The 15,192-nt window shown below is 57.7% G+C and overlaps 1 protein-coding gene across 1 annotated transcript in view; it reads right to left on the bottom strand.

Moving 5' to 3' along the window:
• The window catches only part of SNRNP70 (small nuclear ribonucleoprotein U1 subunit 70), a 15,919-nt gene continuing 873 nt past the window's right edge, over positions 147-15,192 (bottom strand). Inside the window, exons 2-10 of the mRNA XM_021094709.1 lie at positions 14,930-15,086; positions 13,479-13,541; positions 13,316-13,370; positions 8,613-8,677; positions 8,408-8,470; positions 7,623-7,704; positions 4,345-4,450; positions 1,088-1,171; positions 147-982 (exon numbers count right to left, since the gene is read on the bottom strand). Of these exons, the coding sequence (XP_020950368.1) occupies positions 316-982; positions 1,088-1,171; positions 4,345-4,450; positions 7,623-7,704; positions 8,408-8,470; positions 8,613-8,677; positions 13,316-13,370; positions 13,479-13,541; positions 14,930-15,076 (1,332 nt within the window). The 5' untranslated portion in view covers positions 15,077-15,086 and the 3' untranslated portion in view covers positions 147-315. The remainder of the gene's footprint in view (positions 983-1,087; positions 1,172-4,344; positions 4,451-7,622; positions 7,705-8,407; positions 8,471-8,612; positions 8,678-13,315; positions 13,371-13,478; positions 13,542-14,929; positions 15,087-15,192) is intronic.

The following is a 15,192-nucleotide window of genomic DNA, read 5'->3' as shown; positions in this document are numbered from 1 at the left end:
CCAGCTGCAGCCTAGACTGCAACTGTGGCTTGGAGCTGATCCCTGGCCCAGGAACTCCACACACCACGGGGCAGCCAAGACAGAAAATCAGTCGGAAGGTGACCACCTCTTGGGGGAGACAGTAGGAGCAGTGAGGTAGGCGCATGCCCATTATCAACAAGAAATTAATTTTATTTTTAAATCCGAGACCAGAACAAATAGGAAGACTCCTACCCTTGGCTGGCAAACTTAGGTGGTGGCCAAGAAGGTGGGGGGAGAGGTCGACAGCAACAGGGAGGGTAGGAGCACGTCCCAACTGCTGGCAAGCAGCCCTCTTCACTCTGGTGCCGCCTCCATCAAATACCCGTTCTCTGGAGCGAGATACCCGTCGCCGCCCTCAGCCTCCATGTACATGTCACGGCTGTCGTTGCCCAGACCCTCTAGCCCGTTGTCCTGGCCACCACCGCCACCCCCACCCCGGGCCTCATCCCTGCCCCGCTCTCCGCCCCGCTCCCCCCGCTTGTGGTCCCGCTCCCGGTCTCGATCGCGGTCCCGACGCCGCTCCCGCTCGCTCCGGTGGCTCCGACGTCGTTCCCGGTCGCGATCACGGCCCTTCTCCTCAGGGCCTTCCGGGCCGTCGGGACCCAACTCCCCGGGAGGCCCGTCGTCAGGAGGCGCGTCACCCGCCTCGGAGGGCTCCGCCGTGTCGCCGCTGCCGCCTCCACCACCACCACCGCCACCGCCGCCGCCGCCGCCGCCGCCACCGCGGAGCTCCTCCTTGCGCTCCCGCTCCCGCCGAGCGCGCTCCCGGCTCCGGCTGCTCCGCCGCTTCCGTTCCCGGTCCTTGTCCTTGCTCCGCTCCCGGGAGCGCCGCCGCTCCTCCTTGTCGCGACTCCGTGAGCGCCGCCGCCGGTCCCGAGAGCGGGAGCGTCGTCGTTCTCGCTCCTTGTCGCGCTCGCGGCTTCGCTCCCTGCGCTCCCGCTCGCGGTCCCGGTCCCGGTCCCTGTGGGGCAGCGGGGAGGGCCCGGGCCTGGATGAGGGGGGCAGAGGGTTGCAGCCGCATGCCCCGCACGCCCGCCCCGGCCCAGGAGCCCCGCGGCGACCTCACCTCTCGTCGTAGCGGGAGGTGTCGTCCCTGCCCGAATGCCGGATGTTCACGTCGGCCCCACCTCGCCGGGTCCCGCCGAGGCCCCTCCTGCGGCGGGGCGGACGCGCGTCAGGCCCCGCAGGGCAGGGCGGCCCGGGGCCGAGGGACGGGCGCTGGGAGAGGCCCGCAACCGGCCTCTGCAGCGCCCTCCCCTCCGCCTCAGCGGACACTCGGCCCGCGGGCCAGCCTTGGCCGCCGGCCCCCCCGGGCCTCCAGCCCAGCCCCGCGCCAAAGCCGGCCCGCGCGGCCCGCACGACCCCTTGGAGCCTTCCCACCAGCCGCAGGCTGCACGCCCGCGCAGGGGGCTCCTCCGGAATCTTCCAGAGCAAGGGGCCCGGCTCTCCACGCTCTGGACGGTTGTTCAGATCTCCCGACTCTCCGCTTCCCTCCTGCCTCCACTTTTAGGATCATTCACCTCTTTCCCTAGAATTCAGCTCCCTCCTCTAGAGAAGTCCTGCTCCCCCCTCGCCCCTCTCCTCAAACAGCACCTCCTCCGGAAGCCTGGCCTGCCCTTCCCCAGGAAGCTGCGGCGCCGCCCCCCCACCCCGACACACTACAGCGCTCCCTCCCAAAAGGTCACGGTGAGTTTCCACCTTTTTTTTTTTTTTTTTTTGCTTTTTAGGGCCACACCTCAGCATATGGAGGTTCCCAGGATAGGAGTCAAATCGGAGCTGTAGCTGCCGGCCTACGCCACAGCCACAGCTGCTCGGGATCCAAGCTGGGTCTGCGACCCACACCACAGCTCACGGCAATGCCGGATCCTTAACCCGCTGAGCGAGGCCAGGGATCGAACCTGCGTCCTCACAGATACAAGTCAGACTCATTTCTGCTGAGCCAGGACAGGAACTCCTGTGTGTGTACGTGATTAACAGCTGCCTCCCCCACCACCCAAGTCAGGACAGGGTCTGCTTCATGCGACGTGCACGCGGGGCAGCCTCCCGGATGTAAACTGAGCGAGCGGCAGTTGGTCACTAACGACCCTGAGGAGCAGCGGAGGGTCTCCTCCTTCAGATGGAGAAGCAAACTCAGCTAAAGTCACTAGGGCACAATGACTCCAGGACCTGCCTCGGTGCACAGGGGGAAGCTTCAGGGAGGCGAGCTTGGTGGCCACGACAGGAGTGACGCTCAGCAATGAGGGGGAAGGGAAAGCGGCCACTGGATGTCAGAGACACTCAGATCGGGACAAAAAACCGACCAGGCAACGGGACCAGCACAAGCCCAGGGCAGGTAGATGAGTGTTTGTTGGCTGCTCTCACAGCATGAGGAAATTCCCAGGCCAGGGATCGAACCCGAGCCACAGCAGCCACAATGCCAGATCCTTAACCCCGAGCCACCAGGGAACTCCCTAGATGAGGGTTTTCAACGTTCAGGGCACAACCCAGCAATAAGTCACATCATTAAATCTGATGAGTTGTAACCAACATATACAAAACAAAACAAAACAACAGAATGTAAGATACTAGCAGGTACCGCCTGTAAAAAAGATAATTACTGTCTCATAAAATTTTCATTTGGGTTAAGGGTATTTCTTCACATGCACACTGGGTCAAGATGCAGCAGGCAGCACTACTGCCAAGTCTGAAGGCCAATCAAACTAGGAGATTCTGGGACTCCAGGGGTCTACCACGATGGGAGACAGCAGCCTCGGAAGGACTTCCTCCAACCAGAGAAACCAGACAGTGAGCTAAGAGCCCGTCTACCAGGCTCAGAGACTCGGCAGAGGAGAGTGCGGTCTACTCAGCACACAGGTCGAAAGCGAGAACAGTGGCCTGGGAGGACAAAGGACGGACCATAAGGGACCCTCCTGGGACGTCCACCCAGGAAGATGGTTTTCTCTGACAACAGCTTCTCCCGCTCACAGGAGCTCGTCCTCAACAGCCATGTCTGGATGGCAGGACCTCAGCCCAATGTTGAGCCATTTTGATTCACCCACCTGGAAACACAGACTCACCCAGGGCTGGGTGCAAAGCAGGCACTTGTTTTTTTGGTTGTTTTTTTTGTTTGTTTGTTTTTTGGGGCCAAACCTGCAGCATATGAAGTTCCCAGGCCAGGGGTTGTAATAGAGCTGCAGCTGCCGGCCTCCACCACAGCCACAGCAACGCCAGATCAGAGCTGTGTCTGTGACCTACACCACAGCTTACAGAAATGCTGGATCCCCAACCCACTGAGTGAGGCCAGGGATCCAACCTGTGTCCTCATGGATACCAGTGGTGTTCGTTAGTGCCCAGCCACAACAGGAACTCCGAAGCAGGGAGTTTGAAACAGCACACTGGACCAGTGTAGGTACCAAAGAGTCTGGTTTACAGAAAGAGTGAACAGCGTGGAAGCAAGCTGCCACAGGTGGTTCCTGACAGTTAAGGTCTGGCCACGAGGCCGTCAGAGGACGGTCACAGGCATCACATGCCTCTAGGCTCCAAAAGACACTAAGATTCTCTATCAACAAAGCCCCTTTATACCTTAGGAAGCACAAATGTCTTTTTTGGGGGAGGACGTGACTATGGCACATGCAAGTTCCAGAGCCAGGGACTGAACCTGTGGCACAGCAGTGACACCACCAGAGCCTTAACCCATTGTGCCACAAGAGAACGCCCAAGGAAGCACAAATTTCTCATACGTGTTATCCAATTGATCTTGACTGAGACGGTGACCGATAATTAGAGACAGACAGTGAGGGAACTGGACGGAGAAGGCTTTGAGGACAGAGACGCCATCTGTGTATGTCCTGCTCTTGACTAGGAGCCTGGTACACAGCTGGTGACCAAAGAGGCGTTTGCTAAACCAGTGAATGAATGATCGAACAACAGAGAGGAGGAAAGCATAAACAGATGAGAGTGACTCCAAGACCCAACAAATGCCACGTGCCCAGCTGGGTATCTGACGGTTGAGCTCAGGGACCTGAGGTTAGCCCCACTTTCCAGGACGAGGGAAAAGGAGGGATGAAGAGTGGAAATCCACCAGCCACGAAGCTCGAAAGCCAGAATTCGATCCTAACTGGCTTCTTTCTCTAGGTCAGTCCTCCTGCTCCTACTGGGTAACCCAGAACAAGCAGACAGACCAGAAGAATGACGCTGAGAACAAAGGACGAGCCGGCGCGAGGAAGAAAGGATGGGCGCAGCCAGGAGAGAAAGAGAGGACAGAGCGCGGCAGGAGGTGCAGAAAAGAGCTAAGAAAGGAGCCCCCAAGGGCAGGACCCCAAGCCCAGCCTCAGCAGGACGTGCTCACCTAGCCGCCGGGGCCGCCAGCCCTTCACAGTTCGGCCCCTCTCCACGTCCACGAGGACTCTCCTGCCGTCAATCTTCTTGCCGTCTGCGTGCTTGTAAGCGGCTGCAACAGACGCGGGGAGGGGGAGGGGAGGAGTCCCCAGAGGGTCCTCTAGTCAGGCTGAGGCCCAGCCCTGCGGCATCCCCGCCCCCCGGGTCCCCATCAACACACTCGCACACGTGCACACACACCACACACACACCCCCACACCCACCAGACAGCCAGGCAACTGCCAGCCAGACCCATCCCTTCCCAAACAAGGAGGGGACTGCTCCATCGGCAGCTGCTCATCACCCCCAGTCGCCACTGGGGGGCAGACCACGCCCCCCCCCCCCCGCCCCCCGGCTCCCAGGCCGTCCCAAGTCCCCACTCCCATTCGACAGAGCAGCCCCCCCTGCCAAGGTGGCCAAAGTCGCTGCAAAGAAACCAGAGGTTAACTTAAGGCTGGACTCTGCTGCGGGGGAGGGCTCCCCCACAACCCCAGGCATGCACCCTAAAACATCATGCTGGGGGAGCAGGCCCAACTGGGCCCCTCTGCACCCCAGTTCACAACGGTTTCCTTTTTCTGTGGGTTTTTTTTTTTTTTTCCGGGGAGGGTGAGTGTGGGGGGAACAGACATCAGAACAGAAAATGAACCAGAGGGGGAGGGAGATCTTTAGGAGATGGAGGAAGGGAGCAGAAAGGCGGGCTATGGGGCTCCCAGGGGGCCTGGAGGGGCCCCTACAGCAGGTGGGGCTGAGGGGCAGTGGAGGGAGATGTGGGAGACGTGTGGTGCTACTGCAAATGTCCTGCCTTACCTGAAAGGCCTGCGCCCAGCCCCGGCCCCATCCCATTGCTCCCGCAACACCTCCAGCGCAACGGGCCCTGGGAGGCCGGCCCCAGCCTGAGCCTCCCGGGAGGCGGAGGAGCAGAGGGGAGCTGTGGGCAGAGGCCCCCTCCCTGGCCTATCTCTTGGGGGGCGGTTGGGAAGGCCAGAAGAGTCCCTGTTGCCCACCCCCGGCCCTGGCTAGGGGGCTGTCCTCAACCAACCACAATACCCTGCCCCGCCCCAGCCCTCGCCCCCCCAAATAACAACCAGAGGAAGAGAAAAAGGTGCCATTTACCGATGCCGGCCTTGCGGGTGTCCAAACCGAGCGGGATGGGGGGGGCTCGGCAACTCCTGGGGGCCTGGCGAGGAGGCGGGCTTCCCGGGGGGGGGGGGACACGGGACCGCTTACCTGGAGCCCCCAAGCTTACCTGAGCACGCGCACAGACCCCACACCCACCACCACGAGGTCAGCTAAAGCTACAGGGAAGGGGAACCGGGGCCTCTAGGGAGCCACGGGAAGGAGAGGGGCCACACCTCCTGCACCACCTGGAGACAGGCAGAGGAAGTGGCGGACCCCAAAGAGACCTCGTGGAGGCCTTGAAAGGGGGACACGAGGACTCACGCCAAGCTTGGGAGCTGTAAAGCCAAAGGCCTATCTTGTTGGAATTTAAAAAGAAGGCCAGGGAGGCCTTACGAACCTGTGCACCTTCCCTTTCTCCCAGCAAAGTCCGAGCTACACTAGGCACACGCCCCCGCCCGGCACACGGAAGGCCTCTTCCGCCTCGAGCTCCGCACTCCCTCCCACCACCTGCTTCAGCCCAAAGGCTGGCCTGCAGCAGACAGCCCTGGGGGTCCAGGAGACGGAGCGCTGTCCGCGATCCGAGGAGGGGCCGCGCGGCCCCTGCGCCCAGAGGAGGGGAGCAGGGGAAGGCGTTTAGGGACTGGGAACCCAGTCAAGCAAAGGAGCCCTGCTCTTGGTTCGGAGTCCCAAACCCCAGACGAGGCCCAACCCGGGAGTAACAGTAAAGAAAACACGTGCTGTGTGTATCTAGGCTTCTCTCGCTCTCCCTCTCTCAGGTCTCTCGACGGTGGAGGGGCCTTAGCTGTGTTCCAATACCTTCAGTGGTTCGTGGCCTGGTGCCTGGGCCCTCCCGCACCCCCGGCCCCAGTTCCATGCACTCTGGAGAGCGGCTGGGCTCCACGGCCCCACGGCCCCACGGCCCCTCAGGAGGAAGCCTCGGCCATGACAAGGGAGACTGGAAGGGGGCAGAGCACCCTGAACCCAGCAGCCAAAAAGACGCTCTGGGGCCACCACATTGGTGGCCCGCAGAGGGCAGGGGGAGGGAGCGAAGGCCGGCCGGGTTCCACCAGGAGCCCGGGCCCTAGCGCAGCCCCTCTTCGGTGTTCCCGCCGCCTCGCCGTGGACGCTGTGAAGCCAGATGCCTCAGGGGGACTGGGGTGACGGAGCCCACGTGGAGAGGCCACTGCCTCTCCCGTCAGAGTTCATCTTTCCCCTCCTGGGACCGGCAAGACTACCAGAGAGCGTCTGGATGGGGACAGAAGTGACAAAGGGCACCCCAACGAGGAAAGGGCTTGGGGTGCGGGGCGGCTGAGGGGCAGCTGGGGGGAGGGAGGGGCGCCTCGCTGCTCCTGAGCTGCCTGGCTAAGCTGGGCTGGTGTGCGGTGCTGAGTGAGCTTACCCATGATACAAACCCTTATACCAACCATACACTGAGGTGTTGTAAGGGGAGCGTAAGCATCAGCTGCAAGCCAGCTGCGTGGTGGCTGCAGTGACAATAAGAACAGTCAATTAATACGGCGGCCCCTGGACACGCCGCAGCCCTGCCCGCCCCCACCCACCCAGCCCTGCCCATGTGGACGCCGCCGCAGCCTCAAAGGGGGCTCTGGAGAAGGGGGGGCAGGCGCCAAGCACGCCCACCAGCCCACTGCCCGCTGAGGAACAGGGCCGGGGCCGGGGCAGGGAGGCGGAGGGTCGGGTGGTCCAGCCCCAGCCCAGCTGGGGGGAAGAGAGGGCAGGTTCAAAGGCCAGTCCTCATTCCAACCTGGCCGCCCCAGCTCTGTGGGGGGGGGATGGGGAGAGGATCCCCGAAAATCCGACCCCTCCCCCTGCCTCCAGCTGGCCCCAGCCCCCACCCGTTCCCTGCTTGCCCCTGAGGTTCAACGTGTGACACTTACCTCCCCGGGTTCACACACACACACACACACGTTGTGGGGGATTTTGGTTTTTGGTTTTTTAAAAAAACACGTATATAAAAAAAAGAAGATATATCAGAAACAGAGGGAGGAGGAGAAGAGACACGGCTGAGGTCAGGTTTGGCGGGGTGGGGGTGGGCCAGACGGCGGGGAGGGGCCGGGGCAGCAGAGAAGAGAGCGGGCCAGAGGGAGGGCGCAGGCGGAGGTACTCACAGTGCATGTCTCGCTCGTGTTCGTACTCGATGAAGGCGTAGCCCCGGGGCTTCCCTGACCGCTTGCTGTAGACCATGTGTATCTGTGGGGGGGAGCAGGTGAGTTGACACAGGCAAGCACTCCCACCACTCGCATGGCCCGGGGGCTAGGCCCTGGGTCGGGTGGTGCCAGCAACAGATGCTCAGATGCCCCCTCTGTCCCTTCAAGGACCCAGAGTGACCGGAGCTCCCGGTCATGGACACAGCGGTTTTAAGGGAAAACAAAAAAACAAAAAACCCACCCAGAGGGACAGATGCGCTAAGGGCCCTGGGTGCAGCACTTCCCGTGCAGCGTGACCTCAAGGCCAGAGCACTGAAGTGACTTTTAAATTAAATGAAAGCATGTCAGTTAAACACAAAGCCTTGGTCTCCAACAAGAGTCGGCATCGTCTTCCTTCAAGGGCCTGACAGGAGTGACTCCCAGCTCCGAGGGCCAGTCTGTGCCGCGCCTGCTCGCCCCTCCCTCGCAGCAACAGCAGCCGCGAACGCGCGGAAACGAGCGCGCCCAGCTCAGCAGCAAGGAAACTGGACTTGCAAACACCAAGTCTGGAGCCTGCCCACCTCTGCTCTGAATCGGCACCAAGTCGTCACTGCCTATATCCCAAGTCACGCACGCAGGGTAGGCCGGACCCAGGCTGCTGACTCCGAACCCCAGAAATGACCTGCGGTGTCCTCGGGGCGGCAAGCCAGGCTTCTCCCTCCCCCAACACACCTGCCACTCAAAATCCGCCGCCCCAGGCCACTCACCCTCTTGATGGGTCCATACACCTCAAACTCTCTGCGGAGCTTGGACTCTGTTGTGTCATAGTTCTACGAGGAGACAGGGGTGAAGTTAACCGGGAGCAGCCCTCAGAACATTCCTGAGACAGAGCCTCCTGTCCACAGCCAAGCCCCCAGCAGCCCAGGGTGCCAGGCTCTTCTGGGGCTCAGGGTTCGGGAGCTGGGGACTCACCACTCTGGCCACAAAGAGAGTCTTGAAGGCATCGCCCTGAGCATTGGGATCATTGTGCGGGTCCCCTGTGCGGGAAAAGCAAGAAATCTGTAAGGAGGAAGTGCTGATGGACTCACAGAGCAAGACAGATACGGGCAGAGGGCCAGAATTCATGGTCCCCTGGCGACCTTGGCATGTCCCTCTCTGAGCCGTGTCCCTAAAGCACAACAGCTTTTATCCGAGTGGCCGACTTCGGCTGGAGGGCGGGGAGAAGACTGACTTCAAGCTGACAGGCTGGGGCCAGCCTCTTTCAGACCTGAGGCCCAGGTCCCTTCCAGGTGTACCTAAGCCCAAAGGGGCATCTCCAGAGAAACAGCCCGATCCTTCTCGGTACAGAGCGTCCCCCCTCACCCGCAGGGCCGCCACGCCACTCCCTGGCAGGGCCTGCAACTACAGCCCGCAGGGAAACCGGAGCTGAAGCCACCCCAAGCCCAAGAGGGGGAGCCTACTGGAGTCCGAGCCCTGCTTTCTTCCTCCCGAGGCCACGGGGCATCAGGGAGGAACTCAGGGCTGGTGCTGGAGTTCAGAAGCGGCTGACCAGATTCTCAGGCCCAGCCTTACTACCACCAGGCCACTGAAGAACTCCACCGCCACAGACAGAAGCCAGGATCTATCTCAAAAGCAATTCCCACAGCAGACTCCGATGGCTCAGGCCTGTGAAGAAGTCCTCTTTGCCAAGCATGGTGGCCCAGTACACACGATGGCCCTTGATTCCCACCAGAGCCCCAAGGCACCCTGCCCACTGCGTAGCAGAGACGGTTCTTCTACAACACAGTGCCGCCCGCAGAAGAACCTGCCACCTCCGAGGAGAACGGGAGGCAAGGAGGCGTGCGATCATCTCCAGAACACACGGTGGGCCAGTCCTGCTCGACACAGAGTTACTTACCACCGTTTTGCAAAAGGAAGTAACACCAACCCCTGAGGCATGGGAGAGGGGCAAGCGTCAGAGCAGCACAGAAGCCAAGGCTGGCTTTCAGCCCTCACAGCCTAGCCCCCCAAGGAACCCCATGCCTTGGCCTCCCGGGAAGAGTGTGCGTTCTCTAAGAAGCCACTGCATTAAAAGTCACAGATCTGTTTCCCATGAGAGGGTCTAGCTGCAAAGGTAAATGAAGTTCGAAATGATCTCAGGGAATTCCTTGAAAAGCAGAAGACTGAACCCAAACTTAAGAAAAACTACCCGGACACTGCTGGGACCTGAACGTGATGGTAACCAACACTGCCTGGAAACTGCTGGCGGCCTGTGACGGTAACCCCATCTGTGCCTGCCCCACGATGCCTCACCCTACCTCCTCCCTCCGGGCTGTCATTTTCTGTGCCCAGATGCCCCCACCTGCATCCATTCATCCAAATTATTCTTTGTCACTGCTCTGCACCTGGAACTCTCGTAGGTGCTGGGGAACGCGACAAAGAGGCCCCTGCCTTCCCGGCGCTCATGTACTGCTGAAGGAAGACTGACAGATGCCACGAGTGCCCAGCAGATGAGAGCGGAAACCACGCAGGCGTACTGCATGAGCACCATGGTTTCTGCTTAACCCAAAGGTCAGGAGTGGGACCAAAAGCAAAAGCCAGCGCAGCTGAGCCAAGAGCACCCACGTACCTGAAGAAAGGCCAAAGCGCAGCAAGTTTCGGTACCTGGGGATGGAGGCTCTCAGGAGCAGAGAACCCTACTGCACTGGATCCCTCCCCCCTTTCTATCACAGGGACGTTCAAACAGCGAAGGAAATGGGTAACAGAAAAAATGAACCCCCATGAACCGGCCTCAGTTAGCACCACATGGCTACAGCACTTGTGAGAGGCTCCCACTCTACCCCGATGGTTTTTTCATTTTTTGTTTTACGGCCACACCCACAGCATATGGCAGGTCCCAGGCCAGGGGTTGATCAGAGCTGCAGCTGCCGGCCTGCACCACAGCCAAGCCACAGCACCATGGGATCCAAGCCCCAAGGGGACCCCTCCAACCAGCATTAAAATCAAATCCGGAGTTCCCATCGTGGCGCAGTGGTTAACGAATCCAACTAGGAACCATGAGGTTGCGGGTTCAGTCCCTGGCCTTGCTCAGTGGGTTAAGGGTCCAGCGTTGCGCGAGCTGTGGTGTAGGTCGCAGACGCGGCTCAGATCCCGCGTTGCTGTGGCTCTGGCGTAGGCCGGTGGCTACAGCTCCAATTTGACCCCTAGCCTGGGAACCTCCATACACCGTGGGAACAGCTCAAGAAAAAGGCAAAAATACAAAAAAAAAAAAAAAAAAAAAAACTCAAGTAAGTCACTGTAGTTGATGAAAACTTTGCGGGGGGGGGAGTAACCATACTACTATTATGACACCTTAAAAAGTTATGGTTAATTCCCTAACCTCACTGAGACCCAGCGTCCAGTGTTCAAACATCCTGAGCTGTTTCAAAAACTGGATTTTCAGTTGGCTCATTTAAACGGATCCTCTTTAATCCGTTTGATTTTCCTTAACCACTTCTTTAAGAGTAAAGAAACTGGATCGTAAGTTTGTCCTATATAATTTCCCACGTTCTAAATTCAGCTGACGGCTTCTGCGGCATCACTTAACATGCCAAGACCGCATTCTTAAAGTATAGAAAACAACTTCCAACAAGAGCGATTTATCCAAGGCCACACAGCAGTAAGTAGCAGCAACGGGGTTAAAACTCCTAGGGATTGGACTAGAGGGCCTGTACCCAGCGGCAGAGCTGAAAGGTTCCCCTGAGTTAACTGTGCCAGCAGTTTGGAGTGCAGGTCCTCTAAAAGCAGGGGCCACAGTTGAGAGCAAAATTCCATCCAAACCCTGCCTCCCCGGAGCCCGTGGAAGCCACTATGGAGATACATGCTCATCAGCGAACCTCTCCTGCAGACTGAAGTGATCGGCCTGCAGCAGGAACCAGGGTGTTCGGTGTACAAGGGGACTCCACCCGAACAAGGGAGTCACAAAAGGCTTCCCTGAGGAGTGACTCGGGCAGAGACAAAGGGCAGTTCCATATAAACCAGGGTGTCCATCATCTAAGACTGGGAGAACACCCTGGGCCAATGACAGGAGAGCCCCCAGAAGGATGCCACAGGAGAAGAGGCCAGTGTTGCCTGGAGCAGGGGGAGCAGAGGCAGAGCGCCTCCTCGCTGGGCAGGGGCTCTGGTCTTTATGCTGGAAACAAAAAGCTGCTAGCAGAGAAAAATACCATCCCAGAGTCATTGGGTTTTTTGCCTTTTCTAGGGCCGCACCCGAGGCACATGGAGGTTCCCAGGCTAGGGGTCCAACTGGAGCCACCAGCCTACGCCAGAGCCACAGCAACGTGGGATCCGAGCCGCGTCTGTGACCTATTCTGTGACCTACGCCACAGCTCGTGGCAATGCCGGATCCTTAAACCACTGAGGAAGACCAGGGATTGAACCCGCAACCTCATGGTTCCTAGTTGGATTTGTTAACCACTGGACCACGACGGGAACTCCCAGAGTTTTATTTTTAAAAGCGGTGGGGACAGAGATGTAGGTAAACCTGCCTGACCGGGCTGAGGGGCCCTGGATGGTGAGGGGCACAGACAGAAGGCTCAGATCGGTAACACTGAGAGAATAATGGGGAGAGGGCTGGGTGACAGACTGAGGAACAGTAAGAAAAAGGTGTTAAAGGGAGTTCCCGTCGTGGCGCAGTGGTTAACGAATCCGACTAGGAACCATGAGGTTGCGGGTTCGGTCCCTGCCCTTGCTCAGCGGGTTAACGATCCGGCGTTGCCGTGAACTGTGGTGTAGGTCGCAGACGCGGCTCGGATCCCACGTTGCTACGGCTCTGGCGTAGGCCGGTGGCTACAGCTCCGATTAGACCCCTAGCCTGGGAACCTCCATATGCCGCGGGAGCGGCCCAAGAAATAGCAAAAAGCCAAAAAAAAAGAAAAAAGAAAAAGGTGTTAAAACCAACAGAATGGCAACAGCTGAAGTTATAACTCGCAAAGCTAGATGACCACGTTCCAGTGAAGGAAAGATCCAAAGACAATCGGCTTGGCGGAGAGAGGAAATCCTGACTGTGGTTTGCGATGCCTTCGAGGCATCAGGAAAGACAAGAAGGCAGTGAGTGCCAGGCTCAGAGAGCTCTCCCTAGATCTACCCAAGGCACTGGCATTAGCTCCCTAAGGAACGAGCAACTCTGGGAATGAGGTTCTTAGGGAAGTGATTCACCTCAGCCTCCCGAGTACAAGAGGAAAGAAAACCCAAGTCTTCACACTATAAAGCCCTCGCTCTAACAAGAAAGGGCCATGTGAGCTGATGTATGACCCTCTTGTGAAGTCTGATAAACAGCTGCCTATCCCGGACTCCAATTCCTCCTGCGCCTGGAAGGGAGGAAACACCCCCAGCCCAAGGTCAGGGTGCTACGGTGGAGCCAGGACCTCTCACTCGGCCAGACCTCGCTGCCTAACGCTGGGAGATGAGGCCGGGCCGTGGTGGCCTGTCCAAGGGCAGGCCCCTGCAGGATGCAGCCCAAGGCTCCCTGGCTGTCCACCCTTACTCCACACTCGCCTGCGTAAATGCCTAAACCAAATACAGTGCTTGGCAAAGGGAGGGAGCTAAGAAAGTGAACTGAACTCACTTTCCCAAATTAGAGTCCTGGGGTGGACCTGGGGGAGAGAAACACAAGCGTGCTCGACTCGGACACATGAAAGGAGGAGAGAGAGACTTACACATTTTGAGTTCTGTCTCCACTTCCTGCTGTCGCCGTTCAATTTTTTCTCGTCTCTGTGAGAAAAAGGGCAGACCACTGAATACACAGAGACGTGCCCTGATGTCAGGGAAGAGGGAAGAGGCAAAAGGAAGATACGGGGCCATGAGGCAAACGTGACATACCTTCCTCTCCATTCGTTCCTCCCGGGTTTCTGCTCGAGTTGGAGGAGGGGCATCTCGAGGGTCCTGGGAACAAAAAGAGGTGACAGGGTGGGAGGGACAGGGGAAAATAGCAAGGGACGCCATCCAGGAAATAATGAGCATCTCAGCCACGCCCCTGCGCTTGTACACACACGCATGTGTGCAAACACAGCCAGTTCCTAGGCCAGTGGAGGTGGGGGAATGGTGCAAATCAAAGCATGATCCATGCCCCATGCTATCTGGGAACTGTTACTGGTCTGTGACAAGAGAACTACAGAAACTGGCATTAAGTATTCAGAAACCTCGACAGCAATCTGACAGAGTAGCTTTATATCTGTTGAACTCAACAAATGAAATTTGATTTGTTTTTTTTTTAACTTTGTAGCCTTTCTCTAAAAATACTAGAAAGTGAAAATAATCCTTGTGTTTATCAAAAGCACCACTCTGCAGCAGACTTGTCCTTAATCACAGATAAGAATTGGGACCAGGCCTGAAGCAAAAGAAGCTGACAGTGCAGTGCTCAGAGGCAAACAACTGGACACCTTCTGAGGGCCAGGGTAGTTCCTGAAGGTCTCGGCGAGCACTCATTAAACAGTAACTGTCACATGACCACATCTGCCGCCAGCCTGTAACTACTGCATTGACTTAACTGGCTAGTCATATTTTCCAAATACCGGTTCACCGAGGCTGGCAAATACTACTATAGAGCCAACCTCCTGTCACCTCTGTACTAAACTTCTGCTCCACAACTTCCTTCACCTCCCCGTTCCCACCTGATGCCAGAACTTTCTTCTTCTGACTCCTGTGTGCCAGCACTTCTCGGGTGTCCGCCGATGCACCTCAACAGGTGGATGTTGTTAACCCAATTTCGAAAATGAAAAAACCGAGGCCCATGGGCCAAAGCCATTTATCTCTGTTCACCCTGCAGGTACAAAGCTGCAATTCTCAAGCCTGTGGTCTTCAATGCACCAATCACCAAGTGCTAACCCTTTACAAATTTCACCATATTAATGACCAAAATGGTCATTATACGTTAAGAAATAATTGATGTTTACTGACTGCTTGGCGTCAAGCCCCATAACGTTAAAAAAAAAAAAAAAACAAACAGTCAATTCTCCATCAAATTACATCAAAGACACTAATATTCCCTTGCTAAACATGGGGGGGAAAAAAATCACAGCAGTTAGAGGATACACCTCTTGCCCAAGATCATCACGCAACCGATAAATGGCGCACCAAGGACTACCTAACTCGAGAGTCTGAATCCTCAACTGGTAGTTACTGAATTTTCACAAAAGCCCTACAAGGGCTGTGTTACCAATCTAAGACAGGGAAACAGGATAAAAGCCACCTTCCTCAATCACACAGCTAGAAAATCGCCAGAGACCAGACTCCCCGATCCAGCCCACTCCAAGCCTCTTCAGTGAACTCACCTCAAACTCTCGGATGTAGGGCGCAATGCCACAGTAAGGTTGATTGTGGTGTTTTTCATGTGGCAGTTTCTCCAGGGGTGGCAGGTATGGGATGGGGTCACGGGGAGCAAAGAGGGCCAGAAGGTTGGGCGGCAGGAACTGGGTCATCGTGCCAAGTCTGAGAGCAGAAGCAGGACCATCTTATGTTAGGGTGGGCTGGGGAGATGAAGCCCCTATCAATCCCTTGCCTCCCAAGAAAAGAGAGAAACACGGACAAAAATCTC

The sequence above is a fragment of the Sus scrofa genome, chromosome 6, assembly GCF_000003025.6.
Source record: "Sus scrofa isolate TJ Tabasco breed Duroc chromosome 6, Sscrofa11.1, whole genome shotgun sequence".
Taxonomy (NCBI): Eukaryota; Metazoa; Chordata; class Mammalia; order Artiodactyla; family Suidae; genus Sus; species Sus scrofa.
Note: the sequence above shows the minus strand (reverse complement) of the source record. Positions and strands in the feature narration are given on the sequence as shown.